Source organism: Salminus brasiliensis, chromosome 14 (assembly GCF_030463535.1).
Source record: "Salminus brasiliensis chromosome 14, fSalBra1.hap2, whole genome shotgun sequence".
Classification (NCBI taxonomy): domain Eukaryota; kingdom Metazoa; phylum Chordata; class Actinopteri; order Characiformes; family Bryconidae; genus Salminus; species Salminus brasiliensis.
The window spans coordinates 8,260,985-8,283,071 of record NC_132891.1 but is presented as its reverse complement, the minus strand read 5'-3'; the positions used below and the strand labels follow the sequence as shown (position 1 = coordinate 8,283,071).

Genomic DNA, 22,087 nt, shown 5'->3' with positions numbered 1-22,087 from the left:
ACCTCCATCAAGCCCAGCAGAATCACAATCTCTTGTTGCTTTGTTGTTTATTTAACCCCTTAAATGAAGACTTCCTTCTCTCACTCCTGTAAGATGGGGAAGACCCAGACAGTTTGCCTTGTTTTTAATGTAAAGTGCTGATTAATAAGAGGCATAAACGTGTAAACTGATTAGATGTTGTCAAGCACAGCTTAAATATTTGCTGAAAACTGAGCAGAAAAGTTCAGAACTCAAGCTTTTCATACTTTTTCAGTTTATTGTTGATTTGTCATGCTCTGACATTTGCTCTGAACCTGTAAAAGATCTCTTTCTCATGCAGTGTTAAACTCCTGATGATGAGACCTGGTGTAAATGGAGGTGAAACCGATTGAGACTCTACAGGGCTAGAAAACCATTGAAGAGGCAATTACACCCAAGTCAAGAGGCCTGAATGGCCATGCTGATAGAAGGTAATGGTGGCAATATGGCATCAGATGCATAATTCATAAGAGGTAAATGACTGTAAATAAAAATGCAGAGACTGGGAGACTCAAACGGCTCATTTCACTTTTAAACAACACCTCTGCGTTAAGGCCAGTGTGTTTGAGTTCAGTCCAAATGCAACAAGTGACTCATGGTGACTTAATTAATTCACTTGTTCAATTCGCTGTTTGATAGTAGATACAGGAAATCACAGCATTAAACTACAGGGATGGATAGGTCAACAAAACTGATATGCTGTCAACTGAAATAAGCTCAATATTAATCTTTTAAACATTTTTCTATTTACTAACTGTTTTGTGACATGATCTCTTCTATCCAAGACAGATAATTGGTCACTTTGGTGTAAACCCCATAATGACCGGCTTCAGCACACGAATAACCCCAAGAGACGATGCCCCCAATGTACCAACTACGGCTTTCGTTGTCCAAAAACACGTACGGTCCGCCGCTGTCCCCTTTACAAGTATCCACACCCCCCTCAGCCAGACCTGCACATACCATATTTTCTGTCACCACCAGCTTTCCTTTATCAGACACTACAGAGTCATACTTGGCTTTGCATTCTCCAAAATCAACAACAGGTATTTCTGCAAACTTCAGAGTACGAGAAGCATATCTACCACCCTTCCTCCAAATGCCCCACCCACTCACAGTCCCATAGTCATTGGCCTTTAGCAGGAATCGCTCATCTTTTCCTGGCAAACACACAGGCATGACGGCCAGGCTTATGGGTACCTTATGATCCAGTTTGATCAGACCAATATCGTTGTTGAAGTTGACCTCATCGTGATGGTAACGTGGGTGCATGAAGACTTCTTTGGGAAAGCCTAGCAGCGCATCATCATCTTTCAATTTGATCAAGCCCATCTTCACCTTCAGGTTGGACACTTCGCCGTATCCATGCAAGACATGAGCCGCAGTCAGGACCCAGTCATCATTGAGCAAGGCTCCGCTGCCCTGGAACTGGCCTCCTTTTAGAACCATCACTTGCCAGGGGATTTCATTCTTCATTGCATCCTCACCTCCAATCACCCTGGCCAATCTCCCGTGAGGCTTCCCACAGACTTTAGGAGAAAGCAGGAGTAAGTTAATAAGGTTATGACCCTCTTAGAATTGACCTAGAACATGTGGAGGTTTTTTAAGCGTTAAGGGTTAAAAATGCTTGTTTGACAAATCACCCATTTTAAAGGTAGTTTTAGTGAATCCAAAGAATCGTTTTTTGTATCTTTATTAGTGTAGATGGAGATCCACAGCACTGCTTATTACCCCAACACAACCTGCTCTGATAATTCATTTGTTTCTAAACTGTCCCTTGTGATTTAATTCACATTGACATTCTACTACTGCCCTCATGTATTCTGTGAAGTGGGAATGTCTAAAAAGCTGTATTCTTCAGCTGACTCTTAATAAACAACAGAAAAGTGGTAGAAGATGACCACTTCAATTGACTTACTAGGAGTACACTCAGGAAGCTTCCGTCTATTCATTGCATCTCTCCAGTAGCCGTCATGAGCACAGGTATAAACTCCTAAACAGATGAAGAGATTCTTTACTACTGATAATTCACAAATATAGTCAACATCTGTTCTATGATGCGCATTACGTTATGGAGTTTATTTGAAAAGCTCTCACCAGTTGTGTTGGTCTTCATGGTGTAGTGCTGGTTGCAGCTGTACTGGATCTGAGATGTATACATGGTCGTGGTGAATTGGACACTTCCATTGTGAATCTGATCAGGGTTTCCACAGTCCACCACTACACACAACAATCGAAATGTTAGTGTTCTTCCATCACCGTGTTCATTCAGTCTTCAACCAATGTATCCACAGTGTTTTTAGGGTAGAGAAAGAAACACATCTGGAAATTTTAACCATTCTTGGTCAATGTGTTCTTGAGTATTGGGATGCGACATGGGCAGTGGATGAGAATGTCAGGCGAGAACATGAAGAACACACAAGAATGCATGTGGTTTGTAGAAGAGTTATGTCATATTTAATGTTAAGCTATTAGCAGACAAATGGCATATATATTTTCTGTAGATGATCTGTGACATTTTAATAATTACACATCTGACATCTGACTTCTTGAAACTGGTTGTTTAGTCCACCTCAGATTGGTCCAAAAGCATTTTGGACAACATTTAAGGTGTATAGGTGCTCAACTAGAGCTGTGCAATATGACAAAATTGAATCGTATCCTGATAAATGTTATTGTGGTACAAAATATGCTTTAATAAGTGTATCGTGGATATCATCAGTGCTTAAAGAGCATAACTGCTCTTTAACTGCTGAATAACTGCATGCTTCGTTACAAAGAGTGTAATCAGTCTTATTTAATTCAGTAGAGTAGAATAGCAGTTTTGAAAAATGTAATGCTGCATTTTGTCTATGTGACAATATATTGTGATAAATATTGTATATTGTAAAATATATTTTATTATCGTGATATCATTTTTCAATATCGCCCAGCTCTACTCTCACCTTTAATAAATCGTCATTGACAGTTACATGCAGTTCATGCCTGTTTCAACTCCAGTTACTTACTCGTACAGAGAGGCATTGGACCATCCCAGAATCCATTCTTTAGGCACGTGGCTTGATAAGTGGGCAGGTTTTCCTCCCCCTGTAGATACAAAAGTCCCTTTAAGCCCCTGCAGACCACAATGCACCCATTTGCCCATTTACTTTTAAAACGCAGAAGTGAAATGCAAGTCATTTACCAGAGTTAACTCATAGCCGAGGTCACACGTAACATTGAAAGTGTCTGTTAAGATGTACTGGTCTTGCTGAGGGCGAATGTAGCCATGAAGAGGAGCTACCGGGTTCGGGCAAGGTTTGGCTGGGAGAGAGAGGAACAATAAACGTTAAGTCATCACACAGTGCTGGTAATGGCAGTGTACATTCAGATGTGCGCAGAGGAAACCAGACCATTAACTTTCTCCATGGTAATGCCGATATGTGCTTGAGTGTATCACGCCTAAAATCTTTCCGTGGACGACCATCAAATTTGAATACTGACTGCACAAGGCAGACGTGAAGAGGGTTTTGTTTACTGGGTGACAGACTATTCATCACCGGAGAAGCAATTTTTTTACACCAAACCCGCACTGTCAGTACAATTCAGGAGCACAGCTGCCTGGAGCTGATGAAGTTATGATGAAGAATATGAAAGCATTTAATCTCTCAGATGTCATTAATGTCACAGTGGCTGGGAGGCCATACCTGTGCTGGAGTACTTTATCTTCCAGCCTCTGTTTTTTCCTGAACCGTCTGAGCGGAACGTCACAAGCACTTGGTGAGTGCCGGTTTCTATTCTGGCTGGTGGCCTGGTTCCACAGAATGGACCGTACTCCCTCGAGCCTGCAGTGATCTGGATATCGGAGACAAATCAACAAATGTTGGTATAGTCCTTAATGGGACACTGTGTGGCTTACCTTAACTGCGTTAAGTAAATGTTTAAGACAGCATATCCAAAAGTGAATATATCAAGTGTGCTCAATCATTTCTTCATTTTCATTTTGAAGTTCAAATAAAACTTAATTTCACTGTGGAAAAAGGAAAACCTTTAAGAAATGACTTTATGTGGTAACAAGCAATTGAACTGGCTTTATTTAACTCAAATAAATACTTTGCATTAAATAATAGTTCATCTAAATTGTTTATTTAATTTGAATAAACACAGTTTAATTGCTTGTTACCACATTTTTGGTCAAAATAATTCAGGATGGAAGCTTCCCAGAATTCTTTATTGAGTTCTGATTTTCCCCATTTTTAATGTTAATAAGTTAACATTGATAATTAAAACATGTTAAGTTTAGGTTTAGATGCATTTTAGACACTGTAGAACCGGATGAGTTAAATTAACTCAAATGGTTTGGGAAAACCAATTGCCTTGAATCCCGTTTGTTTAATAACTCAAATCATTTGAGCTTAAATAACACACTGAACTGAGTACAAACAGTGCACTTGGAAAATGTTAAGGATGTTGTTAATTTAGGTACTCTGATACTCTGAGATACTCTGTTTGGGTGGACATTACTCAAACAGAGGTCTTCAAATCCAGTTTCAAATCTTGGACTTTGTAATCCTTTCGTAGGTCTGACACTACATGGCCAATCAATTACATTGACTTCACTTCACTTCCCTTCATTTCCATCAAGAACAAAATACACGACTGGAAACAAGGTCCAGATTTGAAGACCTGGGCAGTGAAGGGCAAGAGGGCCCAGAATTTAGCACAGTTAACAAAGTTAACTTCTCTAGCACACCTAGCAAACTTGCCAATTACAAGGTGAGTTGAATCATCCCTAGTACCAGAATCCAGTGGGAAAGGTGTGGGTTTTACTCATCAAGGTTGCACAGCCCAAGCATAAGGTGCACCCTAAAGGTCATCATATCTCACTGAAACAACTCAGTACAGCTTAACTGAATAAATTCATAAGTTACTCACAAAATGCCAAACATGAGTGTGTATCTCAACTTAACGATTCACTTTTTAGTTAGTTTGACCTAACCATCTTAAGTTATCCCACTTTCTGTAGTATTTAAATGATGATAATTCAGTAAGTAGTGCAGTTACAAAATTCCAACAAAAATCTCCAAAACTGGTACACAAGTCTCAACAATAATAATTATTATTATATAATATTATAAAGTCTCAAGTCTCAATAATAATATTTTTTTTCTCAAGAAGTAATCAGCTTCTGAATTAGTCTTACACACATAAACAAACCACCAAAATCCTCTGAAATGGGGTTCTGGGTTATTTTGAACTGAACTGTTGTGTGTTACTTGTGTCCATAAATTAGTTTTTTTTTTTTCACATGCAATTTGAGTTGAGTAGTACTTTATAAGTTTAATGACATTATACTTATTTATACTGAGCCATACGAATAAACGTCCCATCCACTGAAAATATTTATCACCTATGGTCTTTCACATAAAATTTACACAATTAAAATGTGAGTAACCATGAACCTGCACCATGTTTCATCTTTCACTGTGTTTAAATGATGTCTTAGGAAAAACACTTCTCTAAGAAACATTTCAGCGGATGGTTTTCTTTCTTTTGTCTTTGGTAAATGGGAAAGATCACTCTTTAACAGCCTCCACATCATGTAAAGGTTCTATACTAATTTAAGATTTCCTGGAACCGCACATGCAAGCCAAGAACCATTAAGGAACCTTTATTTTTAAATGCATGGAACGTGACAGTTTGACTTGTGAGTAAATGCAAGGGAGAGCTTGTCAACACCTCCTGTGTGAGGAACAAAGACAGTCAGGTTTAGGAGGCATGAGAGAGCATATATTGCGTATTCATGGGCCTTCCACTGGATGATTGGTGGGTTTTAGGGAGTACTCTAATGGGCAGTGTCATGTCAGATGAAGCTGAGTTTGTTTTAAAGAGAAGGAGAAGGAGGCGGAGTAGGCGGAGGAGGCATGTATGAGAATGCTAGAACCACAAAGACAGTTCATTTAGGTATGAACACTGATGTAATAAAAGCCTGTATTTCCAAAGCGGTAACTGTACAGGAACAGGAAGGATGTTCTAAGCATTAATTTCAACTTAAAGTGATCAGATTTTTTTCCAGGTAGTTTTAGACCATTTGTATTGGTCAAACTCTTCTTTCTCAAAACTGTATACTTTACACATTAGTCTTCTATAGCTTCTGTATAAGTAGTGTAATATAATATTAACAGCTAAATGATAAACCGGCACTAAAGGGCTAAAAAAGAAAAAGTAGTCAGTGAAGTGTTACAAAACCAGAGCTGAAACAGCTATAAAAATTAAACCTCTGGTCATTAATTGTATATTTTAATACACAGTTATATCATTCTCAGTGAAATCAGTGAAGTCAGGTATTCGTCATGCCATACATCAGCAGACTGACTCACCAAATGCGTCACTTGATGATGTTCGGTTAGCCATTCAGAACAATGATCAGTCACAATAAACAGTTGCTCAATAGCTCTGTTTACAGCTGGGAAGGTCTGGACTTGGTGAATGATGAAGTGTTCATACATTAATACGTCTTAATTTTAGTCTTTTGCAAAAGCCAGAAACAACTGATTATACTGTGTGTGCAGCTGCTGTCTAAAGATGTGTGATATGGATTCGGGCAGTAAATAACACAGTATCACTTACAGTTGCAATCGAAATTATTTACCCCCCACTGCAAATTAGTTTTACTGGTCAATGTGCAGACTCAATAACCATATAACCAATGACCAATAAAACAAGACCAATTTAAAAAGCTTGACCTGCTGCAAATGTGATGCACACCAGACACCAGCTTCTGACGGCGTTCCTGGGAAATCGTAGCCAATTCCTCATGGACAATTGCCTCCAGTTCACTAATATTCTTGGGTCTGTGTGCTGCAACCGCCTTCTTCAAACCCCACCACAGATTTTCTATGGGGTTCAAGTGAGGTGCTTGTGACGAACACTCCAGAATCTTCCAGGACTTCTTCTGAAATCAAGTCTTGGTGGACCGGGTGGAGGTATGCTTGAGATAACTGTCCTGTCGGAAAGCATATTTGAATGATTCTCAAATCTGCAGATTATAGATCTGCAGATTTGGCTTATGGCCTATGAGCAGACACCTTCAATAGCTGCCTATTTGTCTGTCTTTCTATCTTCAGTTTTGTCTTCATTATGTGAAGATCATGCTCAGTTGAGTTTGAGGTCAGGTGACTGACATGGCCGTTCAAGAACATTCAATTTCTTTGCCTTGAGAAGCTCTTTGGTTGCTTTTGCAGTAAAACGTCATCCTATTAGTTCTGCATCATTTATCCAAATCTGAGCACAGAGTAAAGCTCTATACACTTCAGAATCAATTCTGCTACTTCTGTCATCGAGCATATTATCAATAAACACCAGTTATCCGGTTCATTGGCAGCCATACATGCCCATACCATAATAGTGCCTCCATCATTTTTGATAGATGCTTTGGAATTGCTTCTGATCATTAACCTTTCCTTCTCCAAACCAGTTAGTCCTGGTTTCACCTGTTAAGAAAATCTTGTTCCAGAACTGGGCAGGCTTTTGTAGATGTTTTCCATCAGTCTAATCTGTCCTTTCTGTTCCTGAGTGTTTCCAGTGGTTTGCATCTTGAAGTACCTCTGTATTTACATTTATGAAGGCGTCTCTTGATTGCAGACTTTGACAATGACACTCTTACTTCCTCAAGCATGTTCTTGACTTGACTAGATTTTGTGACGGGGATCATTTTTTCATAGCCTCTCAGGTTTTTTAGTGTTGCCAAACTCGCCAGTGCATTCTTTTATTCCTAAGGTTTCTGTTCTTGCTCTCACTCTGAAAGGTCTCTTTGTTTTCAGCCTAATGATGGCCTCATTTACTTGCATTGACACCTTATTGGACTGCATATTAATAGTTTCCATGAACAGCCACTAAATGATAACGAAGGAACAGGCCACCCCAGGCCATAAAACTGCTTATCTGTCAATTGTCCAATTACTTTTAAGCCTGGTTGTAATTCTGTTTGGCTGTTTGTTGTATTTCTTCACAGGCCTCCACAACAATTAAGTAGTGACTCGTAGTTGAGCCCCTGTTCCTAAATAAAGGTTTTAAGGTTTACTTTTTCCCCCTAGAGCTAAACTTGCTGTGAAGTACACATTTGTGTATGCATGATGGCTGCCTTGCAGGTACGCTGGTTGTGCACATCCTCAGAAATGAATGCTACGTATATGCAGGGTGCAGTACACACACAAAAAAACGGTAGGGCCAGTGCAGCAAACGCAGGGCCAAACAGCAAGTATATCTGAAACTAATGTTTTCAAGAAAATAATCTCTATTTGGTTTTAGATCAATGCATAAAAATGCTCACATGCAGTTTTAAATAACTAGTAGGACATCAGTGAAAAAGATAAGAGAAAGGCTAATGCTAAAGGTAAGGCCAAAGCTAGCCCACCAGAACACTACTCTGCAGGTAAGCCCTGCTCAGCGAAGCCTGATAATAGTAGTCTGGTCATAGGAGACTATTGAAATGAGCTACTCCTGTAGGGACTCCACCAGTAACAGTTTTATTGGAGTTCCCAGTAAAGTTTACTGGGAACCAGAGAGAGTTTCTCCTTGCCACTCTCACCTCACTGTCACAGTATTTGGAGCTTGGAGGCGGACATAAATAAAAACTTTAACACAAACCCAAACAAAGCAAAACTGGACACAAATTGGAGAACAGAACAAACACCGGGAGATGAGCAAAAGGACCAAACAGGCCAGGCTAACATACCACAACCTGCCATGAGACACGTACACATACAAGACCTCACCAAGCAACACTGGAACAGAGGGACTACTTATACAAAGACCAACCGGCAACACCTGAGATGAACAAGAGGGTGGGGCCACAGAGGAGGCACAGGTGGGAACACTAATGACAAGGCGGGGCAAGAGCGGAGACAAGACACAAACATAAACAGAGCCATGTGCTGATGTTCACATGGCAGGGCAAAACACAAGGGCAAGACAAAGAAACCTTAAAACCTTTTTTTATGTTTTGCTGATCATTTGTCTTATTACCGGATTCCTGTTAAGCTGAGTTATGACGTTGAAAGCGCTTTTAATAATATATCTGCAATGATTTGATTCAGAATGATGAATAGAGCTGTAAAATGATTCTAAAATGACTGAGAAAGCTACAGAACCTCATACATAAATTCATATTAACTTTATTATATTGTTTATCATTTCATAAATTGCATCTTAAGATATTAAAAAGATCTAAAACCTAATCAACTTGGTTTTATGGAAGTAAGAGGACACCAGTCAGGCTATTTAATCCCCTTTGTAGAGGAATGGCTGTGTGTGTGTGTGTGTGTGTGTGTGTGTGTGTGTGTGTGTGTGTGTGTGTGTGTGTGTGTGCATGTTTAAACTAAATGTGCAGGTCCTGTACGTGGTATTTCAGGCTTGATATCTTCTTCCCTTTCTTGCTTTGATTGCTGGCAAAACCTGCTGACAGCCAAAGTACCAACCTTCAGGATGTCATAAGGGCAGGGCACCTCAGGATGGGTCTCTATGTCAAATGGCTCCTGAAAGTCCAGGCTCACTTCAAAGCCATCCAGCAGGCTGATGGTGTAGTCACACTGGCTCATTCTGGGGTACACCGCTGGATACTCAGGGCTGGTCAGCTCTCCTGACCTCCCCTGCAGCACCTGACCACTGCACTGCACTGTGGAGATGGGAAACTATTTTAGAACTACAGGAATACAAACACAGTAGCTGTAGAAGTAGTAAGAACAACAAAGGGGACAAAGAAGTGCATTTCCTGAGGAAAATACAGATGGGTTGTGCATCTTAAGTGGTTTCCACTTCTAGGTCATTGCTATGCTGTTGCTATGTGGTCACTAGGGTGACACTGTAAATGTAAATGTTTGCTATGGTATCCCAGGTGGTTGCTAGGCTGTTGCTAGGCTGTTGCTAGGCGGAGAAAGAATGTACAGGCTGGGATTTTGTTAGTGTTGTGGTGATAGGAACATCTATAGCGTAAACACAGTGTTATATATTTTATTTACTATCCAAAACCGCCAGTTATATGTAATATTTATTTTGAAAGGGTTTTTATACATTTGAATTTAAATGTAAAATAGTGGTAAATATAGAAAAAAAGAATTTGCTTAACTTGCATGTATCTCTGTACTATGAATGCTTTTGAAAATAAATTTTAAGCAAAAACCTTTTGTAAATCTATCCTAAACGAACTTCTCAGACATTAAACAAAATATCCATAACCATTTCATGTAATAACTTTCTGTGATGTAGATGTTCCAATAGCTAGTTTCTCTTACCACTTTTAATAGCTGTGTTTACAGGTTTATTGATGAGAAAAACGCAATTAACATTTTTAAAATAGTCATTTTAGAATTCACAAGTAGATAAAAAGGGTAAATAATATAATAGTAGATATAATATAATATAAGAGCTCTAATGAATGAAATACCTAAATTATGGATGACAAAAGAGACCAATATACTTGGCATATGTTAACTTGATTGTCTATTTTCTTTTTTATCCTGGATTTAAACACCACATGTGCTCTAAATGAAATAATTCTATTACAGTACAAATCCGTGATCTTCAGCCCTCTGAGAGTTTGGGAATTTGGGCCAGCCTTCTCAGCCTATATACTGCTGATCTTCTTAACCTCAGCAGTATATAGCCTACATTCACAATATGTTTGTGGACAGCCTTTCTAATGAATGCATGCAGCTACTTTAAGTTGCACCCATTGCTGACACAGAAGTGCACACACACAGCCTGCCTGGTTCCTGAGGAGAAGCAGTGCCAGTAAAAGAGAATAGGACTCTCTGGAGCAGATAAACATGAACCTATTGGCACTGTGCCTAATGCCATTGACTAGAGGGGTATAAACCCCCCTATGGAGCTGTGCTCTCTGTAATCATGTTTTTGGGATGAGTTGGGGAGGTGGGGATGAGGTGGTATGGTAATCATTCAAGATCATGACCTCAATAACATTCTTGTTGTTGAATGCAATCAAATCCTCACAGCAATGCTCCAAAATCTAGTAGAAAGCCTTCCCTGGACAGTAGAGACCGTTACTTCAACAAAATACCATTTTTTGATTTTGGAAGAAACACTGAATGAGCAGGTGTCCCAATACTTTAGCATATTGTGTCTGTATATACAAATATTCAATAGGTCAGCTTAGCTATGTGTAATCTGTTATAGCAGGCAACAATTGCCATCAAGACTGAGGGTATCTAGCACACAGGCAGTTCATAAGACAAGCGTCCAGGCTTTTTTCTGTCCTGGCACCAAAGTGGTGGAACGAGCTGCCCCTGGGTGTCCGAACGGCCGAGTCGCTCGCTGTCTTCAAACGCAGACTGAAAACCCACCTCTTCAGAGAGTACTTGGACGAATAGTTCTATGGTCGCCTTATTGTATTGTGTTTAGTAATGTCTAAGCTTGGAGGTATCTTTTGTATTAGTCTATTCTAACTAGCTAAGGCTTTTCTTGGGTAAATAGCAAAGCACTTTGTAAGTTGCTCTGGATAAGAGCGTCTGCTAAATGCCGTAAATGTAAATGTAAATATCTAGACAGTACGTATCTGGCACTTATTGCTAAAGCATTGATAATAAGACAAAAAGCCCACTCCTGGATCAAGTGGGGTGCTCCGAGGTTGGATCTAAGGTCTCCAGGTAGATAACTCTCCCAGAGTTGGCTTGGAGACCACTAGTATAAATGAAAGACACACATTGAGACCACCTGACCGTCCTTTGTGATATTTCACAAAAAGCAAAAAAAAAAAAAAAAAAAGCAAAAACAGGCTTTCCCTCATTCCTTTAACCAGATTGTAGATATATGACCACAGCATAAGCTTTAATCAATAGAATGATGAGCAGTGTCTGTTTTCACAAACTGCTACAATTCACTGGCAAACCAATCAGATGTGAGAAATGTGGGAAAAAATGGAGACTCTAGTGAAGGTCGCAGAGGTCAGGTAATTTATATAATTAGCGAGATTTAGATGCAGGTCATCGTCACAGTTCCTCTGTGTGATATGATGTCACTTTCTTCCCTATTGGCAAAGAACAATAATTAAGAGGCACGTCTGGGCTGGTAATTGTGATTAATTACCCACCATCGCTGCTCTATTAAAGCAGCAAACAGGTATCAATTTTCCACTGCTCTCCATGCTGCTGTTCCCCCAGGAACCAACGGTAATTAACCCAGTCTCACTCAGACTGACAGAGATCAACTGCTTCATACAGTGGCAGCGCTGCGGCAGAGCCAGAAACACTAACAATCACGATCGCCACCCTACACAGCCTTCAGCATCCATTTACGCTGCTTATGCACTGCAGTGCTAGAAAAAGATGGGTAAGCACGTCACTCCAAAGCTATTCTCCAGTCTGAGCACGTCAACTCTTAAAAATACACGGTGCCGAAAGGTTGCTCTGGAGCGATGCCATGGAGGAACCACTTTTGCTTCCTAGTAGAACATCTCAGAGGTTCTATTCAGGTGGAAATGGAGAGCAGGGAGGATTAAAGTTATTTCATCAGATGTTGTGTAGCTGTCCTTTTCAGTGCACCTCTATTGGGTATGAGGGAATTACAGCCCAACAGATATATTTTGATGGACTAATACAGACATGGTCCAACGTACTCATCAGTTTATATGACTTGTTCCCAAAATGCATCAGGCTTGTTTAGGTGTTCTTTTAAAAATGACTTCTTAAGGGGCGCAGTAAAGGCACTCTTCTGATGACTCTTTAATAAATGGGGCCTATTTGTGCAGGTGTTGCTGCACAGTAGAACAGTGCACCACCTCTCCAGAGTCTAAATATATAAGAGAGCTAAATCTTCCTGAAGGTCTTTTATACAGTCAAACAGGTATTAGTCTTTCTAGCAATCCTACAAGCTATTCTCCCTAAAGGTTCTCTTGGTCTGCCAGACCTCAACATGACCTCCGCCATTCCTGTTCAGTGCCATTTCTTAATTACATTATAAACTGAGAGAACGGCTACCAGAAATGTCTTTGCTATTTTCCTACTCACTTCTCTTGCTTTGTAGACATCAATTTGCTTTTAGATTGCTAGGCGAGCTCATGGCTGCTGATTGCTGGGACCAGGTTTGAGAAGTCAGAGTTTATAAAGATTTGTAATTTGCATCACCTGACCTTACCTACACATGACTGAAAACAAGCCATAGCCCTAACAAGCTAATTAAGCCAGTGACCTTGGTCAAGTTACCAGAGAGTGCCAGTGTATTGCTCACTAAAATTGTACAAAATAAAAATAATGCACTAATCTTGCTTAACTATTCAACAGAAATTTTGACCAGCATGCCCCTGCACTGTGGTATCATAAGCAGCCGCTGACAGGGTTAACGGTATGCAGTGGCGTAGTTAGGAGGGAGCGCTGTGTTGTTGACAATTAAATCTGGAATAGCTCTGTGATCATACGGCATTCCTGGCAACAACAGTGTTGAGGGGCTTCTTGCAAAATGAGCAAAGTTCAAAGTTCAGAATAATCAATAGTGGCGTCCTGGAAACTGTGTACCAGTCTAAAGGATCAACACTTAACAGCCAGCCAATAATAAAGCCATTCTAACACAGATACTTAAAGATAATGAGTCAAAGACATGGTTGGTTTCAGATGTTTATTACTATAGTACCTAAATGCTTAGATTTCTGTTGGATACTGTTGTGATCTGTTGCTACAAATGACATTTGATGATGTTTTCATCCAATGTAAAGGCAATCATTTGTTACAGCTGTATTAAATACCATTTCTGATGATATCCAGTATGAATAACACTCCTAAAAAGAGGTTCCTCATACACTACATGTACACACTAACTGAATGAAGTCACAGAAGGCCGCAGTTTTCATGCGTTCCTGTCGGCAGCCTTACCCGTGCAGTCCCTTTTGTTGGCATGGAGCTGGTAGCCCAGTTTGCAAGTGCAGTAATAGCCCCCCACGTAATTGTGGCAATAATGGTCACACACAGGCTCTCCATCCACAGTAATCAGGCACTCGTCGATGTCTGTGCACAGTGAGAAAGCGAGCAATTAGCAGTAGAGCTCCCACTGGCAAAGTTTCACTCACTCACTCACGCACACACAAACACTATGGTCTCTGAAATGAGTATGCCAAAGAGCCGTTATCAGAGTGATGGGGTATTGAAGCTAGAAAAAAGACTGTGAATACTCATCAGTTGTGGTTTATTTGCAACAGTTAGTCATTGCTGTTTGTCCACAATGTGAGATGTGTGCTTTTCATATATATAAATCAACATGCCATATAGCACCTTACACCTTTTATTTACCTTTAAGAAGGTAAAATGGACTGGCCAACCCAGAATCCAGACCTTAACATCATTGAATATATTTAGGATGGCTTGGATTGTGAAATGACCAGAAATGAATTAATGTTGAATGAATGAATGAATTAATGTTCTTCAGCTTTTAAGGCTGAACTTTGTTGAATGGAAGCTGCAGTAAAGGTAAAGGGTGAAATGTTTTATAATATATATATATATATAATATATATATATTTATTTATAATATACACAAATATTAAATATATAAATATCATATGTAATTGGCTTTTGTATCATTTTCTGTTAAATACACTTTTATTGTTTCTTGTAAAATAGAAGTAATAAGTAGTTAATGAAAATTAAGTAAATAATGCTCTGTGACTTTTGCTCAGTGATGTCCTTATTTAGTGCCTGTACGTATTTCATTGCTAAGATACTGTAACTACTTTTAAAAACTATCTATATTTAACATTTCATAACAAATAGACACAAAAAAATATTCCTAAATTTCTTTATGCTACAAAAATGGTCTTAATTGTCCAACCTCTGTTTATCCCTTACAATTAAAAATGCTGTTTCTCTTACTGTAAGACTTTAAGATGGATATAACACAAAAAATCTGTGTTCTGATTCGCTGCCCTGTATTGTGCCACATTCAGAAAGCTCTCAGAGCTCAAACACTTCTGAAAAATGCTGTATGAAAAAAGGCTAAATGGGCGGGGTTATGTAAATAAGGTGTTGTGACATCATAGAGACTGTTATGATAAACTGAGATTTTGCAGCTTAGTTTCCAAATACTGACTTAATACTATTTACATCTTAATTATTAATTACATACATATCACATTTTATTTCAATAAAATGATTTTTTAATAAAGTGTCTCTTTAAAATGAATTGAACACGCTGATATTATATTTACGTATATGAAACGTTACTAAGAATGTCTTCTCCTTCCACTATAAATACAAACCAATGAATTAAAAAGATTTTATGGGTAACACAGGGTGCCTATTTACAATTAACCAACAGCACCCTGGAGAACAGACATTGCTACATACAGTAAGTGCTTCATAATGCCACCATCACCTTCTGTGGAGTAAAAAGCCTGAAATCCTGTGAATAGTCCCTCATTCGAGTAATCTGATCTGAAGATGACAGACATGGTGTTCGTGGAGGAGTAGAGGGTGGTTTTCTTTGGGGAATCCTCATAATTTTTCTCTGCCTCACCACAGAACCGGACAGTGTCATTGCCCTCTGGGAACACCTGTCAGCGGGAGAAAGACAAGTGATGACCTGTGACACGTGAAGAAAAATCCAAGGCAGACTGTAGTTATATGGTGAGGTGAGCTACAGTATACCGACAAAACTGAAACCAACAATGTTTCTTTGATGTTAAAAAAAACCTTGATTATATGCATGATCTTAACTGTATAACAGCCATACAATTCGATTTCTCATTAAAATTTTTCACTTACACATTTACACTGTCAGGATGATGTGTAAGCCAGGTTAGTTTTACCAGAGCAGGTTGTGTAATGTAGTTTTCCGGGGATTCAATATGCTCATTAATACACTATAAAATATCTGTGTAACACGCAGAGGTAAATAAGACAGAATTAGAGGAAATATCCCAGATTAAAGATCCCAGAATTAGTGGAGATAACCCAACTGAAAGATCCCAGATTAGTGGAGATAGCCCAAATTAAAGATCCCAGAATTAGTGGAAATATCCCAGATTAAATATCCCAAATTTAGTAGAGATAACCCAGATTAAAGATCCCAGAATTAGTGGAAATAACCCAGATTACAATATCCCAGAATTAGTGAAAATATTCCAGACTGAAAGATCCCAGATTTGTGAAAAGAAATATCCCAGATTAAAGATCCCAGAATTAGTGGAAATATCCCAGACTAAAAAATCCCAGAATTAGTGGAAATATCCCAGACTGAAAGATCCCAGATTAGTGGAAATAACACAGATTGAAAGGTCCAAAATTGAGTGGAGATAACCAAAAGATCACAAATTGCCAAATGTAATCCAGACTGAAAGATCCCCTAATTTGCAGATTACCCCAACCGAAAGATTCACGTCCAATAGCCTAACAACACAGAGGGAGCTTTAGGTTTAGGTTTATATGTGGCTGTCTACACATGCAGCATCTGCAGCGGTACTGCCTTACTTCCACATGTCAAAATGGCGCTTTCTGGCATAAGGATCAAAGAAGACTGGTATTGGAGGAACCCCTGACTGGTGGCTGGATCCCACTTATTTTCAATTATGTGTGCAGTACTGCTGGAGGCATTCTTGGGCCTTACCTGCAAGTAGTCATATTCACAGTGTAGAGAGGGTTCCAGGCTGAAATGGGTGAAGTAGAGCCGAAGCCTGTGCCCCACTGGACCTGTGATGTTCCACACTATGTGTTGCTTATTAGGATACACATTTGGGAAATTGGGTGAAGTGAAGCTACCGAATGGTCCTGTTAATTCCAGGCTCAACGCCAATGGGAGTAGACTGAACACAGCCACAGACAGACTGTAACCAGACACAGTATAAGACACATACATATAAGAACACTTCTTAAAGTTTTAATAAAATGTCTAAAGAAATGTTCATATGTCTAAAGCCCTCGCTTCAGTTCTTCATCCTCATAAATACATAGCTGTCATTTGTAGCAAAAGTTGTATAGGCCCTAAAATAGAACCTTGGGGATTTCCACAAGGTAAGCCAAACGGTTACCAAATAATTTGGGGGTGAACAAAGCAATGGATGCTTGACCTTTTACAGGACAGAAAGCAGGTAGTCAAGATTAAATATCTAAATCTACAACTCTCAGAATTCTTGTTTGTTATCATTGTATATAAATAGATTGTAGATATATTATCATTGATATATACAAACTAGGTTTCAGACTTTTCTATCTTATCTGCTCATCAGAGCTCATTTTGTTTTTGTTCTATTCTGTTAACACAAATGACTGCATCTCATGATGACAGGATGCTCATATTTGACACCACAATGATTGGGATAAGAACCGATTATGATGAATCTGTTTGTAGGGGGGAAGTTTTAAATTTGCTGAAATTGTGTCATTAAAATTATTTGCATCTTAATGTTGGGAAAACCTTGGAGCTGATCATAGATTTTAGGTAGGGGAGAGAACAGCACAACCACTTATAATTAATAATAAAGGCACCATTTCTCTATTTCTCTTGTTTAAAGAGATGCATCATCTTTGCTGCTGTTGTCAGTTCATGTTTCCAGTTCTCTTAAATGAAACCTTTGCCTTAGATTAGAGATCTAAGACAATACAAGGTTCTGATAGCAGGCCAATATCAGCAAAAGATGCTGGATCAAATATATGACTGGATATTAATATTAATATCCGTATTAAAAAAGAAAAGGTGGTAATATGTCATCTCAGACTCAAATGCTAACATCAGTTTAGCATTTCTTACCCTTAATGGATTAGCCTATCTTGTCTTTACTGTTTATATTATATCATGTCATTCTTAATAAATCTGTCACCTTAAATGTCAATGTCTCTCATAATGAAAAACACTAAAATAATTCATTTACTACCATTCCAAACATATCCTACATATTTATTCCCCTTTAACTTTCAGCCTGTCTTAGCCAAGTTATCATAACTTTAAGCTCCTCACTCTCAGAACTACATAACTGATAACATACAAAATGCACTGAAGTTACTGAGTAATTATAATACAGAATAATATTAATAACACATTTTAGGATAATTAACACAATAATAAATCTAATTTAAACAACTAAAATAAATGTATTTCTGCTTATCTCTAAGACCAGCTGTGGGTTTGCTTACCTTTTCATTTTTCTTAGCTGTCTATCATTCCCTGAAGACAACAAACTTTTCCTCATATTCAGTGGAGCTAAACTGTTGACCACATAGTGTACTCTAGGTTACTGAACCACCAGTCCAGTAACCAAGACCGTGCAAATACTGCTGACCAACAGTCATGGACTTTCCCAATTGTTGACAGTGCTCTTGCAAATCCAGGACACTTCAGGTAAAAGGTGCATTTACGGAGGTGAATTCTACAGTAGATAATCCCAGTGGTTGTTTCACTGCTTCACAACAGGGAAAAGATGTTACTCATACAGAGGAATGGTTGGCAGGCTGTTTATTCATCATAAATAGCTTAAGTGCTTAAACAAGCATTTCCAGCTAGTAGTGATGTGCTGCCTGTATTTATTGATTTTGTCTGAAGGATAGAGACACTACTGACAGATAGATAAAAGTGCATGTTTGGGCGGTACTGGCAAACTCAGACAGTGTAGCCAATTCATAAAGTTGACAAAGCCTGCTTAAAATGTTGCTAGATGGTGTAATGGGCTCATTTTCAGATTTGTGATGTTCTCGTATCATATTTAGTGTCAGATGGCATCAGTCTGTTCCATCTTGTTGCTCCTTTCTTACTGTCTGAACAGAAAAATACTAAAGAAGTAAGCGCATATTTACACATAAAACTATGTGTTAAAAAGTCACTGGATTTGTTGCTACTCGCTTTATGTAGCCGTAGGTTTCTGAAAATTTGCTACGTCTGGCAACAAAGTTGCTAATTTGGCAACACTGTCCCCTAGTGTTCTTTACACTTTGTGTACCAAACACTAATGCTATATTAAAAATGTAAATACTATATACTAATCTTCATAGTGTTGGATTGGCAGGCTGGTGCACAAAACCTTAGCATTAGTCATTTAATAGAATCAATTCAAAAGTTCAAAAGTTAATTCAAAAGTTTAATGGTGTTAATCACAACAATATTCTGTGATTAATTCTAGTTAAAATTAAGTTAAAATGCTAGCCAGCGCATCCTTGAATTTTTTAAGTTGGGTATGCCTAATAAACTCGAGGCTTTTTTTCTTAAAATATCTCAGTGTAGTTTCGAGAACTTTTCTATCTTATCTGCTCATCAGAGCTTATTTTGTTTTTGTTCTATTCTGACTGTGTCTCATGAGGCAAAGAAAGTTCTTCTGGTTTCAGCAGGATATTCTGGCAACACCTTTCGACTGGGGTCCTGATTTGCTTTCTTGAATGAAAAATAGACTTGAATGATATGCATATGACCTTTTAAAGCACAGACACTCCAGTCCAGTAACCAATGCATGTGGTAAGAAATATAAAACAAGTGTGAAATCACTGAATTGGTGCCTCTGCGAGAATTCTACTCCTGCTATTATAGCTTGTGTTAAAGACTGTAAAGCATATAATAGGGTTTAAAAACATGCTTCGCCTAGAATGACGTCCTCCTTGTTCCTGAGCGCTTTTGATGAAGCCGTGGCAATTACAGCACCTTGAAATTGATATGCAAGAAGAAAAACGCTCATGTCTCATTTTTCTTTCACCTAGTGAGCAGGTAAATGAGAGATCCAACCAGAGGCGCCTCTCCAACTGGCAATCAAGCTATGGGTCTGTGATGAATGGGACCAGATTGCATCATTGTAAAAACACAAGGTAAAGTTGAAAGCCTGTTGCTGTGCCATGTGCCAATTATCCTGAGTGCGGAATTAATTCTATGCTTTCGTAATGCTGGAGCCTCGTTCATTTTTTACCTTTTGGCGTGATGTGAAATGTTTTTTTTTTTTTTAGCCTTTATTTTATATGAAAAAAAGTGGATGCTTTCAAAGCGAGGTAGAGGGAGGGAGAGCGAGTGAATGCGACAAATGTTCCACAAGCAAGCTTATAATAGGGCCCTTATTTCCGATACACTACACTGGTAATGGTTGACGTACGTGGAGATTATAATAATTATCCACATAAATGACAATGGTAATTTCTAGTTGCAAATGCCCTCGCTGATTGTGAGGGTCTGCTGTAATGCAGTGACCCCTCTCGTCTTGTCTGCTTGAGGGATCACAGGTTGTTGGGCCACAGCTGAAGTGATTTATAAAGTGGAGCCAATATTATGTCCTAAGTCACTGCTGAGCAGCCTCCTACGTTAACTCTGCAGGACCTTCATTAACTGTTAACAAGCAGGCATTAAGGCTTTACTGCAGTGGAACGTAGACATAATGGCAACAGAACATTCAACAACACCTGTTTCCATAAGACATGTCAGTCTGTTAGCTACAGGGATGAAGAAAGGGCAAAACCATTAGCATTAAGGGACCATTAGCATATAATGAGAAAGACTTCTATTAATAACTATTATTATTAATAAATCTTCAGCGTAACAGTGTTTTGAGTTATTTGTCATGTATTAAATGTATTAATGTTAACTGATGAGACATTTAAAATATCAGTCTATAGTGAAGTAATAAATCTTTTTTTCATATTACTACTAACCAAGAATTCATTCACTGTTAGTTTTTACAGTAATGGCCTAAATATCGCCACTGTCTGAAAAAAGGGGGTATTGCCATTTTCTTTTCTTTATTTTTTTGTACATTATATAAATATATGGTGATGAAACGATTAGCAGGAATACAATAGATTTTACAAATCATTTCTATTGTGTTTTAAAGATAAGACCTTTTCTCCTGTCTTTCTTGTTGGAGGCCAGACATGTTTTTGGCAGTCTTTAGTTTCTTTTGGAGTAGTTGGTGTGGCGCAACAGCTAACACACCATGTGGAAGACTGGGGTTCGATTCCTGGTCAGGGTGGCTATGCTGCGCTATACTCCTAACACTACATTGCTCCACCTCTGTAATATGAGTCACCTGGTAAGTCGCTTAGGGTGAGAGCATCAGCAATGAATGTAAATGTAATAAGTTATTCACTATTGTGAATATATTATTTGAGTTTTCACAAAAGTCATCTGAAGAAGACAAACAACACTGATTGTCTTGGTTTACAAATGGGAGACTAGATTTACTTCACTTCACTTAAATAAAGAGAGGATGACATGGGAGGATCATGACGAAGTAAAGTAAACAGCATGAATGGGGTAAAGTTTCTGTTTTGACAGCTGAGGATACTTCTATCACTTTTGGTTCAGGAATATCTGCATATCTGAATATGCATATCTGATAGAGTTGTGGTGAGAATGAATTGAAGATTGTCTGATTAATCCAGCAATGTTTGTCTGACGCTCAGACTGACAGCAGCAATGAAACAAATACAATCCCGTCAAATACAATCCCGTCTGTACAGGTCTCCTGTCATACTGACGCTGCCAGAGGTCGCATACACATGCTAACACCAGCACGTTTAACAGGACGTGAAGGATTTACAGCGAATAGTTCCGCAAAACAGTGAATGTTTCACACAATGAATGGAAATGAATGGCCATTAATTAGCCATGCAAATGGTGTCATGCTAATTGGTGGCTACTAGCTTCCATTCATCATTAGCCAAGTTGGCCAATGCAAAAAACAGCTGTTTCTGCTGTTTCATCTGCTTGTCTCTGTTAATAACATGGTGTCTCAGAGCTGGGCCTGCATGAATTGTATATGTGGAGATGTGATCTAACAAAGCCAATTTATGGATTTGTCACAATCGACCTTTGTGAGAAAATGAATAAATAGGCACATTATTTGGAATTAAACAAAACAATAATTTGTGCACACTGATCTGAGCTGTGCTCTGAATAAAGATCAAACACTTGCTTGGAAAAAAAAACATAGTGCATCCAACAAAAAAGGAAGTCTTATAAAAACAATATCTACACAGAGGGTCCAGTTCCACTTTGTAACCGTACCCTTGTATCAACCCTAAATCCTAACCCTAAAATCTGCCCCTAGCAAGGTACGGTTAAGGTTAGGGTTGGGGTTACATTCAACAGGCACTCATTTACATTCAACTTCGAGTTTTGTTACATTAAA

At 38.7% G+C, this 22,087-nt stretch overlaps 1 protein-coding gene and 1 long non-coding RNA gene across 2 annotated transcripts; one reads left to right on the top strand and one right to left on the bottom strand.

Moving 5' to 3' along the window:
- Window positions 1-362: 362 nt before the first annotated feature.
- Window positions 363-1,950, top strand: LOC140577024 (uncharacterized). The gene is made up of 2 exons (XR_011981774.1): window positions 363-449; window positions 804-1,950. It is a non-coding gene; the product is annotated as an uncharacterized lncRNA (long non-coding RNA).
- Window positions 769-18,181, bottom strand: masp2 (MBL associated serine protease 2). The gene is made up of 11 exons (XM_072696788.1): window positions 18,126-18,181; window positions 16,603-16,819; window positions 15,373-15,550; window positions 13,878-14,009; window positions 9,477-9,673; window positions 3,705-3,852; window positions 3,203-3,321; window positions 3,027-3,105; window positions 2,116-2,238; window positions 1,937-2,011; window positions 769-1,547 (listed from the first exon to the last, which is right to left on the bottom strand). Exons 1-11 carry the CDS (start codon window positions 18,179-18,181, stop codon window positions 769-771), a joined length of 2,103 nt encoding a protein of 700 aa, XP_072552889.1.
- Between the last annotated feature and the right edge of the window lie 3,906 nt (window positions 18,182-22,087).